The sequence below is a fragment of the Dipodomys ordii genome, unplaced genomic scaffold, assembly GCF_000151885.1.
Source record: "Dipodomys ordii isolate 6190 unplaced genomic scaffold, Dord_2.0 Scaffold117, whole genome shotgun sequence".
Taxonomy (NCBI): domain Eukaryota; kingdom Metazoa; phylum Chordata; class Mammalia; order Rodentia; family Heteromyidae; genus Dipodomys; species Dipodomys ordii.
Window position 1 is genome coordinate 4,389,056 of NW_012267333.1, and position 21,160 is coordinate 4,410,215.

General features: G+C 35.8%; 3 protein-coding genes across 3 annotated transcripts; all 3 read left to right on the forward strand.

Moving 5' to 3' along the window:
* The first annotated feature begins 2,048 nt into the window (after window positions 1-2,048).
* Window positions 2,049-3,017, forward strand: LOC105995336 (olfactory receptor 5M11). The gene has a single exon (XM_013029040.1). It carries the CDS (start codon window positions 2,052-2,054, stop codon window positions 3,015-3,017), a length of 966 nt encoding a protein of 321 aa, XP_012884494.1. The 5' UTR covers window positions 2,049-2,051.
* A 9,932-nt stretch (window positions 3,018-12,949) lies between these two features.
* LOC105995431 (olfactory receptor 5M8) lies at window positions 12,950-13,876 on the forward strand (the record flags this gene model as incomplete). The annotated part of the gene is made up of 1 exon (XM_013029140.1): window positions 12,950-13,876. A coding segment is annotated over exon 1 (927 nt), but the record flags the coding sequence as incomplete, so codon positions are not given.
* Window positions 13,877-20,028: 6,152 nt separating this feature from the next.
* Window positions 20,029-20,956, forward strand: LOC105995453 (olfactory receptor 5M3-like). Its single transcript, XM_013029167.1, is given in 2 exon segments — window positions 20,029-20,306; window positions 20,308-20,956. Coding segments are annotated over 2 exon segments (927 nt in total).
* The last annotated feature ends 204 nt before the right edge of the window (window positions 20,957-21,160 follow it).

The following is a 21,160-nucleotide window of genomic DNA, read 5'->3' on the forward strand; positions in this document are numbered from 1 at the left end:
ATTATCAAACAGGATTCATTTCAGGGACGCAAAGCTAGTTCAATATATGCAAATCAATTAACATAATTTGTCACATCAACAAGAGCAAGGATAAGAACTACATGATTATCTCAATAGTTGCAGATAAAGCATTTGACAAGATCCAACTCCCCTTTTTGATGAAAGCTCTGGAAAAACTAGGAATCCATGGAACATTCCTCAATACAATAAAGGCTGTATATGACAAACCTACAGCCAGCATTATACTTAATGGTGAAAAACTAAAGCCATTTCCTCTTAACTCAGGAATGAGACAAGATGTCCACTCTCCCCACTTCTCTTCAATTTAGTATTAGAATGCCTAGCTATAGCAATAAGACAAGATGCAAACATAAAGGGGATCCAAATATGGAAAGAAGAAGTAAAACTCTCTCTCTTTGCAGATGACATGATCTTGTATTTAAAGAATCCCATGGACTCCACTCCCAAATTATTCAAGCTGATTCAAAACTTTGGCAAAATAGCAGGGTATAAAATTAACCCTCAAAAATCAATGGCTTTTCTGTACGCCAACAATGAGAAAAGCATGGCTGAAATCAGGAAAGCAACTCCATTTGTAATAGCCCCACAAAAAATAAAATACCTATGAATTAACTTAACCAAAGAAGTGAAGGACCTCTATGATGAAAACTTTAAAAACCTGATAAAGGAAATCAAAGCAGAACTTAGAAAGTGGAAAATCCTCCCATGCTCCTGGATTGGAAAGATCAACATAATGAAAATGGCAATACTTCCCAAGGCTATCTACAAATTCAGTGCAATCCCTATCGAGACTTGTTTTATGTTTATTTAATTAGCCTGATGTCCACAATCACTTGAGACATAGAGAGTACAGGTATAACAACCACTACTTTCAAATGCAGTGCCTCATCCAGATGCAAGTTAACTGTTGCTGATGATTAATTATTAATTTTTTGATACTTTTTTATTTTTTTATTGTGAAAATACCATACAGAGGAGTTCCAATTACATGGGCAACATAATGATTGCATTTCTTATCAAGCATTGTTGCCTCCTCCTTTCTTTCCCTTTACCACCCCTTCCCATCTCCTCCCTCCTGCTCCCCGTCCTGCCAAAGTTGTAAAGTTCATTTTCTACATAACATCTAGTACATTTAATTGTTGCAATGGGTCCACCTGTATCCCTATTTAAACAATTTTTCCCCTGCCCTCCACAAATTATACTGACATCAAATACAATAAAAAAGGAGGGGTTATAATGTGGGAGAGGGATATACAAAGCAACAGAGAAATATCTTACAAATATGCTCGAAACAATAGCAAGAAAGAAAAACAAAACATTTGAGCCCTTATCTTGGGGTTCATTTCACTTAACATCAACTTATCTGACCATTTCTGCTTGTCTCAGACATATACTAGTTATTGCAAATATGGTAAATCATGGGGCATATGTTTCTTTGGGCCTGGCTTACTTCACTTAATATAATTTTTTTCCAAGTCTTTCTATTTCAGAAAGAATGATAATTCATGCTTTTATGCTACTATGTGTGTTCTTTGTTTTAGAATACTCACTCCATAATTAATTAATTTTCAACTGGCCTTTGTTCCAGTTTCCTTAAAGAACTACTATAGCAGGTATGAATGGTAGAAGCATTTCTGAGATGTAATGTTTTAATAATAAAAAATTCACATTGAGTATACTTAAAGCAAAGATCATTGAGATTAAATCAGTCTAAAAAGTGAAAGTAGTATGTTTCAGAATGATCCACAGAACCTTGAAGGATAAGTAGGTTGGAAGGCAAAAATAGAAATCAGGGACATAAGCATAACAGAAATGTAGCTCAGTTTTATTTGTGGGAATATGTGTGTGACTATAGTTATTGGAATAACAGAATAGACATTAAATACAAAGGTAATATAATGGTTTAATAAAAATAGAAAACAAGAGTCCAGTAAATTCTCAAGTCAAAGCTGGCTGCAAAGGTAACTTATTTGTATCCTTATCTCTGCTTGATTTTCCTAGGTTCTAGGGCAGACCCTGAGTCTCAGGACATGGACATCACAAATGGCACTGTGGTAACAGAATTCATTTTGCTAGGGCTGACAGATCGCCCAGAACTCCAGCCTGTCCTCTTTGTGCTGTTTCTGGCGGTCTACCTTTTCACTCTCTTAGGCAACCTGGGCATGATAACATTAATCAAACTAGACTCTCGCCTTCACACACCCATGTACTTCTTCCTCACGAACTTGGCCTTTGTGGACTTGTGCTACACATCCAACGCCACCCCACAGATGTTGGCTAATTTCTTATCAGCCAAGAAGACCATTTCCTTTGTGGGCTGCTTTATCCAGTGTTACATTTTCATCGCACTTCTCCTCACCGAGTTCTATATGCTGGCAGCCATGGCCTATGACCGCTATGTGGCCATATGCAACCCTCTACGCTACAGTGTGAAAATGTCAAGGCAAGTTTGCCTTGGCCTGGCCAGTTTTCCTTATGTCTATGGCTTCTCAGATGGCCTCTTCCAGGCCATCCTGACCTTCCGCCTGACCTTCTGTAGGTCCAATGTAATCAACCACTTCTACTGTGCTGACCCTCCTCTCATTAAGCTCTCCTGCTCTGACACTTATGTCAAAGAACACGCCATGCTCATATCTGCTGGTTTCAACCTCTCTACTTCCCTCACCATCATCCTTGTGTCCTACGCCTTCATTATCGCTGCCATCCTCCGCATCAAATCAGCAGAGGGAAGGCGCAAGGCTTTCTCCACCTGTGGTTCTCACATGATGGCTGTGACCTTATTTTACGGAACACTCTTCTGCATGTATGTCAGGCCACCAACCGATAAGACTGTTGAGGAATCAAAAATCATAGCTGTCTTCTACACGTTTGTGAGTCCGGTGCTTAATCCATTGATCTATAGTCTGAGGAACAAAGATGTAAAGCGGGCCTTGAGGAATGTGCTCAGAAGAAATACTGTCAGGACAATGTCAGTGCCTCCAGTTTTCATGAAATAATAACTGTAATTTTATTCCAAATGCATGTGGTCTTGGATGATGAATTTCAGTGTTCCCCATGAATATATCTTGAGTTACCCAGTTAAAAATGCTTATAAAATGAGATGAGGTTGGTTATTTTTTAATATTTTTTATTGTGAAAATGCTGTACAGAGAGGTTACAATTACATGGGCAAGATAATGAGTACATTTCTTATCAAGCATTTTATCTTCCTCCTTTGTTTCCCCTTCCCACCCATACCGTTCCTCTCCCTTGATCTCCCACCCAGTCCTCCTCCCTTCGCCCACTCTCCCACTCAATCCTCCTTCTCCCCCCTCCCACCAAAGTTGTAAAGTTTGTTTTCGACATAACGACTTTGGGCTTAAGCTCAGGGCAAGATAATGAGTACATTTCTTTTCAAGCATTGTAGCCTCCTCCTTTGTTTCCCCTCCCATCCCTTCCCATCCTTCCCCTGCCCCCCACCCAATCCTCCCAGCGACCCCCCCTCTCCCCACACCAAAGTTGTAAAGTTCATTTTTTGACATAATGACTTGTACATCTCATTGTTGCAATGGGTCCACCTTTATCCCTATTTAAACGATTTGTTTGTCCCCTTCCCCTCCCCAAATTATACCAATATCAAATACAGTGAAAGCAGGGGTTATACTGTGGGGGAGGGACATACAAAGCAACAAAGAAATAATCTTATAAATGTGTTAGAAACAATCACATGAAAGAAAAAAAAAACATTTGAATACTTTTTTGTGTGTTTTATTCTAAATCTTTCCCCTAGGCCATTCCATGCATCAACAATGTAATTATTGCTTTGGAGATTGTTAGAAATGAGTATTTACAATTTGTACATCAAATAGATCCATTGTGTTTATATCCATACATAACTCAACTGTGCAAGAGATTCATAGGAATGTCTAACTTCTTGAGCATTTACATTTGCAGGAGTGGAGTCATGAGGCAGGTCTTTTTCCATTGGAGTCATATATACCTATGTTTATGTATGCTGTAATGTATATCTGAATATACATTTTAGCTGGCAGTTTGGTACATTCAAATCTATACCGATGTCTAAAAACTAATCTATTACTGGATTGAGAAATAGAATGCAGGAGAAATGGAATTCAAAGCAGTGGCAAGGTCTTTAGAGAGCTACTGAGCTTGGAATGAAATTGACAGTGAATGAGAGAGAGGGAGGCTAAGAATAAGCATGTAGATAAAGACCACTATAAGGCCTTTGCTTCTGATATTTCCTTTGGAGAAGATGCCTGTGATGAAGAACGTATGTATCTCTATTATCCTCACAAGTAACGATTATTTAAACACATGTACTATATCTTGTACCTAGTTGCAGATTTTTCTTCATGTATTAAAAATTTTTTTCTTTAAGTAATTGTACAAAGGAGTTGTTGTTTATGAATACCATATATTGATCAATGTCATCCCTTTCAACATTCTCAACTTTCCCTTGCAACTCCAACACTTTCCTCAATTTTCTTAATTTTTTAGTATATGCATTGAATTTTCTGACTGCATTATCTGGCTCCTCTCCTCTTCTCCTCTTCATTCATCTACTGTTTTCCCCTTGACCCTACTCCATCCCTTTCGAGTACCTGCTTTCTGGTACTTTGCCTAAAAAATTATACTTGATTTTTCCCTTGAATCTACTGTATTTCAGCTAATACATTAGTATACACTTGCATACTACTCAATGCATTCACTTATCAATGAGTAAGCTAAATTTAGTTTCCACATACAAGGGTAAGCATGCATTTTTTTGTCTGACTTCAGGAACAGTACTTTCCAGCCTTTTCCATTTCTTTATAAATGGCACAATAATTTTCCTGCTAATAGATGAGCAAAATACATTGTATATGTATATGTATACCATATTTTTGATCCTTTGGACAATTTAGGGGCATCTGTTTTATATATATATATATATATATATATATATATATATATATACGTATATATATACACACATACACATAATATGGAATGGAACTTTGACACTTCTAACTATGCATATAACTTGATCATAGTCACTCCATTATTGAGGTTTTAATTCTCCTTTATGTAATTCTCTAGTTTTGCTCCAAATCCCTGAAGGCTCATTTTTGCTTTCATATCTTTTAATTCTATCCTAGAGTCAGCATCTGAGAGAAACCATGTGACACTTTTCCTGGAAAGACTGGTTTATTTCATTTTTCTTGATGAACTCAATACCATGTATTCTCCTTAAGACAACAAAAATAGTTGAGTAAAACATCATTTTGTATGTGGACCATATTTTCCTTGTCCATCATCTTAATCGATTGCATACGTTGGCAAATAAATAATACATTAGTAAATTACTTATTTTTCTAAGGTTTCTATATCATATTTTTTCTAATGATGAATAAAACAATCCATACTTATATAAAAATTTAACATAATTTATATATGTTGATATTTCTGTAATTCCTTCTCCAGTCTGAATTGTGTCACATCACATTTACAAAACTGCTGTAAAAAATAGCCATTTACAAATTCTTCTGATTGAAGTAATTTGGAAAACATAAAATAATGGATTTTTGAAGATTTATTTCATGGTGATTTTTATTCCTCTAATGGGAAAAAAATGGTACTTTCTAATGAATGAAACAACAGTCCTGTGAGAATCAACTCTTGACATCCCAAACAATGAATGCAAAGTGATTATACATTATGCTGTTACATGGTCGACATCCCATATCCTAGTGAATATGAATCTATTCCCATTATTTCTTTTCCCTGTAGTAATTCTGTGTAGTAACATGGTAATTATTTCTTTAGGGCTTGTTGAAACATACTTTAGGGAAATCAGCTTAAAATTACAGATTGGGTATAAAGTATTCTTGATAGATTTTCCTTGGACCACTAAGGTCTCTGTGAAGATTTTTTCTGGTGAAAATTCTGACTTCCGTTTTCACATTTTCTGATGTATCTTTGCAGTAGGAATCAGGTGACAAGTCTAGTTCTTACACAATGAAAGTAAATCTGTGTTAAAAATAAAAATGAATATGTGTTATTTAGATTAATGTAAGATTTTAAAAGTTATTGGAATATTGCACTGAGTATAATCATTTTGCTATCTAGATAATATTTCATCATTATTGAAAATGAATACTAAACAGACAAATAGGAAAACATACTTCATTTGATCATCTAATATTTTTAGAATAGTTTCTATTGAAATGACAAACTCCTGATAGACAAAAATTCATTTATGAAAAATTCATAAATGAGATGAACTAAGTTGGAATTATACTCATTTTAGCAATACTGAAATGCTTATAGAATTTCAAGACATCTATTTAAATTATTGGAGAAATAAACTTAGGAAGACAGTTTAATATTAACTTTGAGGTTCGTTAGTAGTAATCAGCATAGGACTGATAAACACATAGGTGAATAACCAGAATGGTCGAAGTGTTAAAAAAAAAAACCCACAACTAGTTGTAATCTAATATTGAATAGATGAGAGCAGCAAATCTTAGAGTGAGTCTTTTCTAAATGAGGACTCAAAGAAATTTTTGCTGACAGCACAGGAGAGTATCAAATCATTATTCATACCATGATCTCAACTTAATGCTAATTCACCAGAACCAAATGATGTCCCTTGCTTGCTTTTATATCTGAGAGACATGGGCATGGAAACAGAGAGGAGGCTGTGGAACTCTGTTGTCATGGATTCCATACATGGAAAAAGCTTCTTCCTGGGAGAACAGTATTTGCATGATCTCTGTGGTATCACCAATTACGTAACTTTGATTTCTTAGTCTTCATTTCCTATATTAAACTGTCAGTATTTTTCCTAGTTGCTCTCATAGACTTTGCTATGTTTCTAGTTGAAATAGCTTGAGGTTCAGTTGCTGAATTAAAGGAAACATTCACATACACAGAGAGAAAAGATGAACAGTCAGCATGTACCAAATGCAATGTGTGTGTGAAGGGTGAATGTGGAAATAAATACTTTTATATTATTTTATAAATAGTTCCTCCTTTTTTTAACCCTTTTTACTCTCTCTCCGCTCACATTTTTGCACAGTTAACTCATGGGTTTCAATGAGATATAGTTTTATAATAGTCACCCTACCACCTCTCCCAAGTCATCATTTTCTCCCCTCCCCTCCCACCAGTTTCCAGAAAAAGGAGTATCTCATTTGCAATCGTCCAGGGATCTTTCATTGTCATTTTTCTGACCTGTACCATTAACAATCTCTCATTCCTAGAAAAACATTTACATCCCTACAATAAATATGATTCCATATGTTAGACATATACATAGAACTGTTAAAAAAAGTGTTGGCATGTATAGTAACATAATTCTGAAGCAGTTTTTCTGCAGGGCTTTTCAATCCAGTGTTTGCTACTGAGATGTCTCCTCCTGTCTTGGAGACGACAGGACTCTCATAAGAATACCTTTGTGGCCAGTCCTCACTTCTAAGAATTACCTTTTAAAAGACACCTTATACCAGGCATCAGTGGTTCATGTAATCCTAGCTACTCAGAAAGCTGAAGTCTGACGATCAAGGTTCAAACTCAGCCCAGGCAGGAACGTAGGTGAGACTCTTATCTGTAGTTAACCATTAAAAAGCCCAAAATGGACTGAGCCCATTCCTTGAGATCAAGCCCCAAGACAGGTACACACAAAGAAAAAAAAAAGAACATTCCTTCATCTGCCAGAATCTCCAAGCTCTTATTTTTAAATACTAACTCATGAAGATAGTAAAGAAGGGTTTGTGCAAAACAATATGGAGAAGGGTTTGTGCAAAACAATATGGCTGTCCTCAAATACTTGGAATGTAGTGTGTGTGTGTGTGTGTGTGTGTGCGTGTGTGTGCCCGCACACGCACACACACATATTCACAGACCTATGTTTGAATTCACGGGTCTAGTAATTGTTCAACCTTCTGATGAATAGCTGATGTTCTACCACTTGAGCCATGGCTTCCAGACCTTTTATCTGGTTAAGTAGTGATTGACTTATCAATGATATTCCATGGTTAGGAAGCCAGAAATCTCTGCTTTATTATTAATCTGATATTTAGGAAGCATCAGATATTTGATATTTGTAAAACAGTCCTAAATTTTACCAAGAATAATTCTTTCCTACTATTAGTTTTGACAGATCTAGCTGTATGTTAAAACATGATAACTTATTTGTACGTATTTTCATGATGAAGTAAGGAAATAAGAAATGAATTTTTAAAAATACATTTTTGAAAGTATTGCATTCTTATAGTAGAAGTGATGTTGATGAGTGTTTACTGAGTTCCTCCATAAGCCACACACTGCTCTTTGTACTAGACGATTTTTTTTGTTTTATTTTTTTGTTCATGGGACCTGAACTCTGGATCTGGGTGCTGTCTCTCAGCTCTTCAGCTCAAGGATAGTGTTCTACCACTTGAGCCACAGTGACACTTCAGGCTTTGTCCACATATGTGGTGCTGAGGAATAGAACCCAGGCCCTCATCCATACAAGGCAAACACTCAACCACTGAGCCAACTTCCCAGTCCCTTTACCAGAAGATTTTATAGATGCACCGGGATGGCACATTTTTGAAGTAATTATGAAAATATTAGAGATCAGAAAGGACAATATGTTATATGTGGCAATACAACACTATTAGAGGTACTGATACAAAAAAAGGAAAATCAATTAAGTTTGAGTGAACTAAAGTTAGTCCGCTAGCTGTGAAATATATACAGATTTATTAATTCTTTATGTACCCTGCCCAATTCATGCATATCTTTGATTTCAGTGTTGTCAGACCAGGGAAGATCTGATTGAAATAGATGTTTCCATTAACTTGTGATGTTTTTTTTTTTTTTTTTGGGTCCGGTCGTGGGGTCTGAACTCTGGGCCTGGGCGCTGTCCCTCAGCTCTTCAGCTCAAGGCTAGCGCTCTACCACTTGAGCCATAGCGCCACTTCCGGCTTTTTTCATTTTGCTTATGTGGTGCTGAGGAATCGAACCCAGGGCCTCAGGCATGCAAGGCAAGCACTCTACCACTGAGCCACCTTCCCAGCCCCAACTTGTGATGTTTTAAGGAAAAGTGATGAACCACAAAATGCACACAGTCCCTACTTCAAATACAAATATTCTTTTACAAGTGTATTTCAAAGCCTTCTGTCTTAATAGTTGAGTTGCGCACAAAGGCATCATTTTCAAATTCATTCTCAACACAATGGCCCCATACAATTATTGCAACTATGTAATGTTATTTTAATATGTTTAGTTGGAAGGCAAAGTTGCCCCAAGATCCTGGTTACATATATGGACAAAAAACTAATAGAGTGTGGTGGCTCACATTTGGAATCTTAGCTACTCTGGTGGTAGAGTTGGAGAGGGTCACAGTTCAAGTCCAGTTCAGGAAAAAGACTTCAATGATAATCCCAACCAATAAAAGCCAGATATGCAGTACATAACTGGTATTCTTTGCTATGCAGGTGAATCATATATTTTTGCTATTTTGGTTTGTTTTCACATTTCATACTTACTCCAAGCTCTTCTGTCCTTGTGGGGTCCCCTGGCAGATGCATCTTACCATGAAGTGACACTGTATGTGTCACTGGCTCAGTTTCCAGTAATGACTGAAAAGCAGACTCTGGGAATTTATAATTCAAGTTACGCTTTTGTTTGTTAGAAATGTTCTGCCTTCACAGAACAAGAAGGTGGTTGCTTTACTATTTATTTCATTTTAGCTTCATTTTAGAACCAAGACACTGTTGGAGAGCTTTCCGTGCTTAAGTCTGGGACTCTACCATCTGAGCCACAGCTTTGCCTCAGCTTTTTGGTAATTAATTGGAGATAAGAGAGTCCCATTGACTGTCCTGCCTAAGCTGGCTTTGAACCTTGATCCTCAGATCTCAGCCTCCTGGGTAGGCAGGATTACAAAAATGTGAAGCAACAGTGCCCAGCAATCTTGAGTTTCAAATGAAAGAATATTCTGTATAATAATACAGCATAGTAGAATTCATGATGGCTGGCTGCCAGTGAGGAATCTGTTTTCTACAGCTTGTGGTTCTTTCTGCCTGCTGAAGGATGAAGGTAGTAAGGCAGAACAATTTCCAGTTGATCAGAACAAGCATCAAGGTTGTTGCCAAGAATGATTAAGGCCCAGAAGAGATGCTTAAGTCATTTCTAACTCCCATGTTAAAAGTCCTAGAGCTGTCTTCAGGGAAATTTTAATTAGTGAAATTGATGAGTTCATGTTGTCTCTTTAAAATTCAACAGGGGGAAAAATCCAACTATAAAAGAAGAAGTAAAATGTTCTTCAGTTATTCTTGAATTTTCTAGCCTGGTGGCTTTGAACCATGATTCTCTCATCTCAGCTGCCTTAGTATTCTTTTTTTCTGTATTTCCCTCCTTCCTCACAGGTAAGGCTATTTTGTATGGATCAGGAACTAGCTCAAACTTTACTCTTGGTTTTGTACATTTTTCAGTATTTGGAATTCAAAGATCTAATTGATAGGAATGAATTGCATGCTTAGAAACAGTCAAATGACTATGTAGAATGTAATGTTGCTTATAGCTGTGGTGGCAATATACAGTATTTGAGAATATTTGAAGGAAAATGGGGCAGAACATGAAATTAACTATTGGCTTTATTTCCTCAGATCTTTCCCTATGCTATGACCCCAGAGAACATTCCTGAAACTGCATTTTTAGTAAAGAAACTAAAGCTCTTGAAAATTAAGTAGATTGCTTACAAGCAGAAAGGTAATATGTAGCAGTGTTATATTTTTAAAGTCAAATCTGGTAGGTTCCAAACTCTGAGTTGATTTTGTGAAATAATGGAGTAGTTGCTGTAAATAAGTTAGAAGGTATTATTGTTATTGTTAATGTTTCTGAAGTACCAAGGTAACTTAGTAGACCTTCCTTATTTGCTTTTTTCTCTTTATGGGGCTTGAAGTAAGGACCTATGGCCTGTCCCTGAGCTTTTGTCCTCAATGTTAGCACTCTATTATTTCATTTTCATTTTTCAAAAAATGTTTAATTGGACAAAAGACTCAGACGAACTTTGTAGACTAGGGTGTCTTTGAACAATGATTCTCTCTTCTAAGCTGCCTTAGTAGCTAGGATTACAGGTGTGAGCCCCCAGCACTCAGTTTAATAAACCTTTTTTATTTTATTTTATTTATTTATTTTATTTTTATTGTGAAAATACTGTACAGAAGGGTTACAATTACATGGGCAAGATAATGAGTACATTTGTTATCAAGAATTGTAGCCTCCTCCTTTGTTTCCCCTTCCTATTCCTTCCCATTCTCCCCCAGCCCCCCACCTAATCCTCCTCCCTGCCCACCAATGAATTTGTAAAGTTCGTTTTCGACATAATTTCTTGTACATCTTACTGGTGCAATTGGTCTACCTGTATCCCTATTTAAAGATTTGTTTTTTCCCTTCCCCTCCACAAATTATACCGACATCAAATACAGTGAAAGCAGGGGTTATACTGTGGGGGAGGGGCATACAAATCAACAAAGAAAATAAACCTTTTTTATAAAGGGATGTAGGAAATGGATGAATAGAAGAGTGTAATAGGATGTTTTAGTGTTCACTGGTCAAGACAAAATAGTAAAGTTTCACACTTCCTGATCCTCATGAAAACATATGCACACATGCTAAAATAAGTCAAACATATCCATACATCCTTATACACACATAAATACACACATATATCTGTATATCTATATATCTATACATGTAAGTGTATATAGCTGTATTCATATAGACAATTTATGTGATTTATATACATATTCAAAGGTGAGAACAGAAAACAGATCAATAACTATGCTTCTAAAAAAAAGACAGCTATTCCTATTACATTAAAAAGCTCTGTAATTTTGAAAAATACTGTGTGTACACAAAGCCAAGATGTATTTAGAGGCAGATTGGAGAGCAAGAGCCAATAAAAGATGAATATCTCTGAATAATATGGAGACCAATTAGGGGATTTTTGAGGTGATGTCAATAGAAATGGAAACAAGACATAAGTGAATAAGAGAAATAGAAAAGAAAACACAAAAAACAGAAAGACATAAAGCTTGGGGCTAGGTGTTTCAGAATACCCAGTGGGAAAAATTCCTGGTGGTTAGCAGTCCCATGGGAGTTTAAGGATACAGTCTTCAAAAGTCTCAGTTTTAATTTTTAATCTTTGTGTTTTCAACAATCATCTATACATCGTATGATTTCCAACAGAGTTTTATGAAAATAAATTTTTTGTCTTTTCATAGTTGTGAATAAACCTGGAAAGGCTAGATTTGCTGAAAGAATTCCTTTAAGATTTGTAGTTGCTTAATTTTTCAAGTACTTCCCTTTCTTCCATATTTTTCCCCCAAATATCAAGTATTCATTCTGAAATGGACCAGACATTTATACTTTACATATAGAAGAAATTAACATATTTTAAATTCATCATTTTGAACCCTAAGCGAAAGAACCTATCAAATGTGCTCAGGAGAGCTTTCCATTTCCAGAGAAGATAATTGAAATATTAGTTTAGAGTATCTATTTGCCTGTTTATAGTGAACGGCAAAAAGTTAAGAATGAAATAATTGAACTGAGGGGGTGAAGAATTATAACCCCCCCAAGTAGACAAAGTAGAAGCTGAGATAGAAAAGAAACACAGCTGCAGATGGAAAACATTAATAGACAAAGGGAAAAAAATAAAGGGGTGGGAAGAGAAAAGACAATGACCTTGACAGCCAGAGTGAATGGTTTGCAGTAGACTTTGAATGTACTAACTAATATTTAATTCTATCCTCTTTTAGTTAAACCATGTGTTCTGGCCCCTCCTGAGACAAAATAAAGAAACAAAAGATAATGAAAAAACAAACAAAGTAAGTTCTAAGAAAATATAAAAACAAATCTCTCTTAAGAAAGCTCCCATTTCTCACTAAAGGCCATCATGAGGAGAAATGTCACCTCAGTGACCGAGTTCGTTCTCCTGGGACTGACCAATCACCTGGAGTTACAGATTCTCTTCTTTGTGTTGTTTCTGGCCGTTTACGGGGTCACCTTGGCAGGGAATTTGGGCCTGATTGTGCTCATCCAGCTCAATGCCAGGCTGCACACGCCCATGTACTTTTTCCTGAGTCACTTATCCTTTGTGGATGTGTGTTTCTCTTCCAATGTGACTCCGAAGATGCTGGAGACTTTCCTTTTGAAGAAGAAAACCATTTCTTACTGTGCCTGCCTGGTACAGTGTTACTTTTTTATTGCCTTGGTCCACGTGGAGTTCTATATCCTGGCTCTAATGGCTTTTGATCGGTACATGGCCATCTGCAATCCTCTGCTTTACAGCAGCAAGATGTCCAAGAGAAAATGCATGTCCCTCATCGTGATGCCTTACCTGTATGGAGCGCTCACCGGCCTCATGGAGACCATGTGGACCTACAACCTGGCCTTCTGTGGCCCTAATGAAATCAACCACTTCTATTGTGCTGACCCGCCACTCATTAAACTGGCCTGCTCAGACACCTACAACAAAGAAACGTCCATGTTTGTGGTAGCCGGATGCAACCTTTCCTTTTCCCTTCTGATCATTCTGATATCTTACCTCTACATTTTCCCTGCTATTCTGAGGATCCGCTCCACGGAAGGGAGGCGAAAAGCCTTTTCTACCTGTGGCTCTCATCTGACGGCGGTTAGCATCTTCTACGCTACTCTCTTTTTCATGTATCTCAGACCTACAACCCAGGAATCTGTGGAGCAAAGGAAAATGGTGGCTGTATTTTACACCACGGTCATTCCCATGTTGAATCCTATGGTTTACAGCTTTAGAAATAAAGATGTGAAAGAAGCAATAGCCAAAGTGCTGTCAAGGAGAAAAATATTTTCCCGAAAGTAATTTTTTTTATTGTTTTAGTCTCACAGGTTTATTTTGCTCTCCAAACATTTGTCTTGTGCTATAGGATATAATCTTCGTGGTAAATTAAGAAATGGGGCACACCATGGATCATTGCCATTTTTAAAACGAACTTGTAGCTATTTCTAGAAAAAGAGTTAAACGTTTTTCACTTTTCAGTTGAACATTTAGTATTTGTAACAGTCGTTAGGCTATTTATTTTGCTTTCCATGGTGATCAGGAGTATTTAAGATGGCAACTTGCTTAGTAAACATGGGAAAATCGTTTTTAGACAATCCACAGTGCAAATGGAGAATACTGATGACTCTCTTTGTTCGCCACTCTTCGTAGAGCTGTTAATTTGTCAAAATGGAGATTTCTATTATTGATTTAAAATATTAAATTCATTCAATCTATGTGGATTACCAGGCAGTATGATACAAATTGAGTATTCATCAATAAATAAGATAGAAAAGACTGATTTTGCTTTTGTTTAGCTAGATAGCTAAACAAACCAGTAATCAAATATTTCGGGAACTAGAAAGTTCAGTGGAGAAAGCAAAGCAGATCAGTCTGGGAGAGAATGACATAAGATGAGAAGGTTTTGATAATGAGTTAACCTCAGTGAATGGGAAAGAACTCTGGAAGGAAAGCAATACATAGAAATCTTGTTTAGTAAAATCATATTCATAAATATTTCATCAAAATTTGATTATACAATGACTGTGAATAGCTCCTACAGCAATAATAAAATTTTGACATATAGTATACATATAGTATACTAATTATATTTTAATTCTAATAATTCATAGGTGTTTGCTATTTCTTTATATATACATACATTTATATGTGTAATTATAAGCACAATTTTCCACAGTGTGGGATTCATTTACTATATAATTTTATTTGCCTTCAACTTAATGGTACTATTTAATCACAAAATACATAGAGTGACAGTCCAGAAATGGTTTAATGCTTGTGCTAGTGTACCAGTCAATTTTTATACATCTTTGATGTAAGCTGGAGAAAAAATTCATTTATATATATGGCTAATTCACTTCTTTAAGTTAGCACTGTTATTCCTGGTTGTATAATTATTTATAAATAATTAAGAGGTCCATGTTGAAAGCTTCTAATATTATGATCCATGTGCATTTTATATATCTAGGGATATTTTAGTATGTAAAAATCTAGTATTTGAACATCTACGCAATTAATTCTTTGGTACTTTCTGTTTCCAGTAAATATTTGTGCAGGCATCTGTTTTAGTGCTACCAAGCAAGATTTTGTTACTTCATTTTTAACCATTTTAACCATTTTGTGTCTTCGTGTTTTAGGTACTGCTCTCCTACCCCTTTTCTGAGACAAAATTTTAGGGTGTAGCTCTGGCTGGTATCAAAATCATAACCCTTGACAAACTCTACCCAGTACTAAGATTATGCCACCACAACCAATCAACCGACCAACAAAACCAAAATCCCATTCCTGTTTTTTAATTTGTGGTACTATCATTTCATCTGTGAAGGAAAGGTTTGCAATATGTATGTACTCATGTGATAGCATGATTTCACAACCTAATTCTTTTTTTTTTTGATACACATGGGTCAATAGACATGGGCTTTGTTTCTCAAAATCTATTTTACCATCTTGCTCACCATTCATATATTGCCAATGACCTACAGTGGAAATTAGGATGGGATATTCATAACATTTTATTGCCTGAGTGATGAAAAGATCTTAGTAACTGGACAGTATTCTATTAATACTGTTTGAAATCTCCTGTGCAATAATCGGTTATATATATTATGCATTATGCAGAGGTTTAGTTTTTTAGCTAAGTGAATTTTCCCAGCAACACCCTAAAAATGTCTTCCTAAGAAGTTTTTCTAAATAAATATGGTTGTTTTGAAAAATACAAATTATTTTTAAAGTATGTTTTCTATCATCTTTAAGTAGTTGTAGAAAGGAGTTATTATTCGATGAATCAGTGTATAAATTCACTGCATTATGATCAGAGTAACAATTTTCATCATTTTTTCTCATACTTTCCAAGCAATGCTTCCCCTCAGTTTTCTGAATTTCATAGGATATACATGGAATATGATAGCATTTTCCCCTTTCCTCTCATCATTTGCCTACTCTGTCTTTTTACCTTCCCTTCTCCCTTTCCCCACATCTTTCAAATACTAGTTTCCTGTTATTCATTTTGTTGGACTGAGGATTTCTAAGGAATTTCACTGTTTGAACTCCTCCTTGCAAATGGCATACTTTTTGGTTAATACATCTGTGTATAGTCACACACAAGCCAATTTCATATAAAAGGCCCTGTTTTATTTATATATTTTGAGGACACTTGGTCCTTATTTTGTAAATTTTTCCTGTTTTTCAGACTTTGTATTGCAAGGCATATCATTTTGGAAAAACCAAAACTCATTTCTACAGTCGTTTCAGCATATTATTTTCTGAATCACTACATTTAGATTTATCTGGATGTTGCTGTTTTAGCCTTTATCATGAGCAGAGTGGCTTAATTTGCAGCAAATAAATGAACTACTTCCAGTCTTTTCCATTGTTGCTAGACAATGATCAGCATCATTAATATTCATTCCATCAACAAAAAGCAAGTATGGATTATAATTTTCCCACCTAGTGTCTCTATTGTTGGTTGTTTTTCTTTACAATAAGAAAGCCAATTACACAAATTTAATGTGTGTCAGAGCAGAAGACATGTAGTCTTAATGGACCACTGGCAAAAATGGGGTTCTTCATATGAAAACATCTAGTGCCTCAAAATTCAAAGAATGATTTGGAATTAGATTGCCAGCTGGTCTGAATAACACATTATCAGACCCCTAAATACTGGATGGAGAAACACAAATTTTGAGGAGCATTTACTTAATTATTGCAACATGAGAGAAGCGCTAGCATGTCTAAACATTGTCTGAACCTGGTGATGTTTCTTTTCGTATCTTACCTTTTGTAGCTAGTAAGTATTTTGGTTGTGAGTGACTCCGTTTGGCAGTAGCAAGTTCCTGCCGATAGAGAGTGAGAGGCTTAGAGTAAGGGAGACTGATAGTGATTTCTCATAAACAGGTGAAGATATGAGAAATGGGGAAAAAATCAATACTAGAAAACAATACTTACTGCTCCCTAGGCATTACATGCACTTGTACCTTTCTAGGACATTTTTTTTCTAGAGGAAGAAACAACCTTCAAAAGCCAATTAATGAATATTATATTAGATAACTATTGTCAGCTATTGCCTTTAGAAGAAAGAGTCTTTATAAATTTTTATAGGACACATAGGTAAATATATAATACTTTTAAAATAGATCCAATGTAAATTTATGTTGCTAGGTGAGAGAAAATTTAGATTTTCTTTTTTTATTGTGAAAATACTGTACAGAGGGGTTACAATTACATGGGCAAGATAATGAGTACATTTCTTATCAAGCATTGTAGCCTCCTCCTTTGTTTCCCCTTCCCAGCTCTTTCCATCCTCCCTTCCCACCCAATCCTCCTCCCCCCACACCAAAGTTGTAAAGTTCATTTTTCCACATAACGACTTGTATATCTCATTGTTGCAATGGATCCACCTATATCCCTATTTAAACGATTTGGTTTTTTCCCTTCCCCTCCACAAATTATACTAACATCAAATACAGTGAAAGCAGGGGTTATACCATGTGGGGAGAGGGACATACAAAGCAACAAAGAAATAATCTTATAAATGTGCTAGAAACAATCACCTGAAAAAATTTAGTTTTTCTACATTCCATACAGCTGTGCTTTGGAATATCTTAAGTTCATACTTTACTTAAAATATTTTATTTTTATACTTCTCTTACGGCTATGAAGTGCTCCTATTTAGTGATAAAGTTATGAATTGTTTCTGTATAAACATTGTGTATATATGTATATACATATGTGTGTTTCCATTGTTAGTAGAAAGGACATATGATATATTCATTCCTATCAGTTTCTTTAACATGAATGCAGCATATTATAAAGTATTTCCTCTACTGAATAACACTTTGAAATAAAGTACTAAAAAATTCCTGAGAATGTTAAACAGTAATTGCTAAAGACCCTTTTCTAAATACTTTTACTAAACAAATGTTCATTTTTCACAAATCATACTCTTCAGTTTAAAGGACAATTTAGAATTCACATTAGATCTTTTCTACTTATCATTCAGTGAATTTTATGCTTGTAGTTATCCTATTCAAGTAAAATCATAACATTTTTCTATATGTGATACTCTTAGTTATTAAAATTTGCATGCATTCTTTTTTAGCTAGTGTTGGACATCTTAAGAACTAGTATAAAGAAGGAATTGAATCTTTATTACAGAAATTCTGAAAAAATAAATTATGTCTTATAGCTCCTCTTTGGTCTTTCTGTGATAAAATAAAAACTTTTATTTTTTATTGTTTTGGGGGTCCGGTCGTGGGGCCTGAACTCTGGGCCTGGGCGCTGTCCCTCAGCTCTTCAGCTCTTCAGCTCAAGGCTAGCACACTACCACTTAAGCCATAGCCACACTCTGGCTTTTTTTTCTGCTTATGTGGTGCTGAGGAATTGAACCCAGGGCCTCATGAATACAAGGCAAATGCTCTACCACTGAGCCACCTTCTCAGCCCCCAAATAAAAACTCTTTATAATAAAAATTACCAAATGATAACTATTTTTCTTTGTGTGGATAAGGGACATGATAAATACAATTTGAGTTCTATTAATAAATCTCTTTACTAAAATATTTCCAGTAGAAGCCACTTGATTCAAATTGTTCCCCATATTAAATGATATATTAATAATAGTCAGGACTAAAACTCAGCATTCAGGATTTTAGTTTGCATCCTCACTTTGTAACAGTAACATGAAAATCTCTCAGTTAATAATCAATGATATTCAACATATTATTTTATTATCTTTACTTACCCATGAAGAAACTATTGCACAAAAACATACAATAATAGTCAGGGTAACAAATTTAGTATAGTTCAAGACTTGTAATGATGAAAATCCACAGTTTTTAACTACCTTACAAAGAGAAGAGGTGGCCAAAATGATGGTTTCCTACTTTGTAAATAGATAGGTATAGGATAATTTTACAAAGTATTTAGGGGTCCATTAATAAATGGAATATAAAAACAAGGTTATGATTTGTGAGTTGGCTCAAATAATTATAGCATTAAGATGTGCTAGAAGGTGCCAAGAGTCCAGACAAAAATACATTTTAATCTAAAACGGCCTAAAGCCGAAAGAAACCTGAGCCAAACCCTTCAACAAAGTTTTTTTTAAATATTTTATTTTACATTTGGTACATTTTAATAATTACTTTGATTTAAGCTTAAGCATTTATAAGTGGATAACATCAACCTTTTTTTTCAATATTTTGTTGATATATTGCCAACCACAGTTTTAGTAGAGTCAGAGATTTGGTACTTTTTCAGATTTGGTACTTCTTCCTGGTCACAGTAATGCAGATTTTAAGAGCACGTGATGCCTAGCTTTGTTTTGATTATAATTGTTTTTAAATACAATTATGTATTTGGAGATTTTTTCCTGATAGGAGTAATGGATTTGTATTAAGCTATATACCCAATTTTATTGTCATTTATATACTAAACAGTTCAAGAAGGTTAAATAGATGTGCACCTTACACTGGTTAAAAATAGCTGTCCTTTTTGCGTCTTTTACTAAATTTTAAGTGTGTGGAAAGATTGTCTACATATACAAATTTAGTAAATTAATGAATATGCACAGGGTTTTTAGAAGTAAGTACCACTGGTAAATTATCTTTCTCTTCCCAGAAGATAATAACAGTGTGTTTGCTTTATAAAACTTTTCTTTGTAGACTAATAACAAGACAATTTTAGACAAATAACAAGAAAGTAACCATTTCTGTGAGAAAATTGTAATGTATGAATATATACATGTATAAGAGAATCAATATTAGTAAGGAATAAATACAAGAATAAAAGAGACATTAATTTTTTTTTAAAGAGTGGGGCATTAAAACCAAATAGATTAGGAAAATATACTAATGAACAATGGCTGTATTTTTGTCCTAGTTGTTAACTAATTTGTATTTATTTTACTAGATAAAATGCTTCTATCTGTGGATCAGATTTAAGAAAATGCTCAATTTTACTGATGTAACGGAATTTATTCTTCTAGGATTAACCAGTCGGCTCGAACTGCAACTCCTTTTCTTTGTGGTTTTCCTAATGGTCTATGTTGTCACTTTGGTGGGAAACCTTGGCATGATTGTATTCATCCGAATTAGCCCGCAGCTGAACAGCAGCCCCATGTACTTTTTCCTCAGCCACCTGTCTTTCGCAGATGTATGGTTCTCGTCTAACGTCACCCCTAAGATGCTGGAGAATTTGGTGTCGAAGACCAAAACCATTTCTTACCATGGTGCAGTGCTTCTTCTTCATTGTCTTCGTCCACGTGGAAGTCTTCGTGCTGGCTGTGATGGCCATCGACCGCTTCATGGCAATCGGCAGCCCACTGCTGTATGGTAGCAGGATGTCAAGACCCATCTGCCTTCGGCTCATCTCTTTCCCGTACGTGTACGGCTTCTTCATCACTTTCATTTCAACCCTGTGGACTCACGGGTTGTACTACCGTGGGAAGCTGGAGATCAACCACTTCTACTGTGCAGATCCAGCTCTGATCAAGATGGCCTGTGCAGGAACTTTCATTAAAGAATACACCATGCGTACCCTAGCCGGACTTAACTTTTCCTATTCCCTATTGGTCATTATCGTCTCCTACATATTCATTCTTATTGCCATCCTCAGGATGCGCTCTGCAGAAGGGAGAAAGAAGGCCTTTTCCACCTGCGGATCGCACCTGACAGCGGTCACCATATTTTATGGAACCCTTTTCTTCATGTATCTCCGGAGCCCGACAGAAGAATCTGTGGAGCAAGGGAAGATGGTGGCTGTGGTTTACACCACAGTCATTCCGATGCTGAACCCCATGATCTGCAGTCTCAGGAACAAGGATGTGAAAGAAGCCGTGACAAAAGCCATCCGTGGAGCAGTCTTGACGAAGTAGCAACTGTATAGTGTATTGGATGCAAACTCTGGTGGGAGGGCCTGAGAAAAGGTTGAGACTATTGCTTTCCAGTCATTTTCAGGGAGTTTATTGTACTTTCAATGAGTAGATAAATCTATTAACCAATGACATGGAAACAATAATGTAGAGATTGGGAAAGTGTGATGTAAACAGGACTCTTGGAGCCGTGAAATATAAGACAAA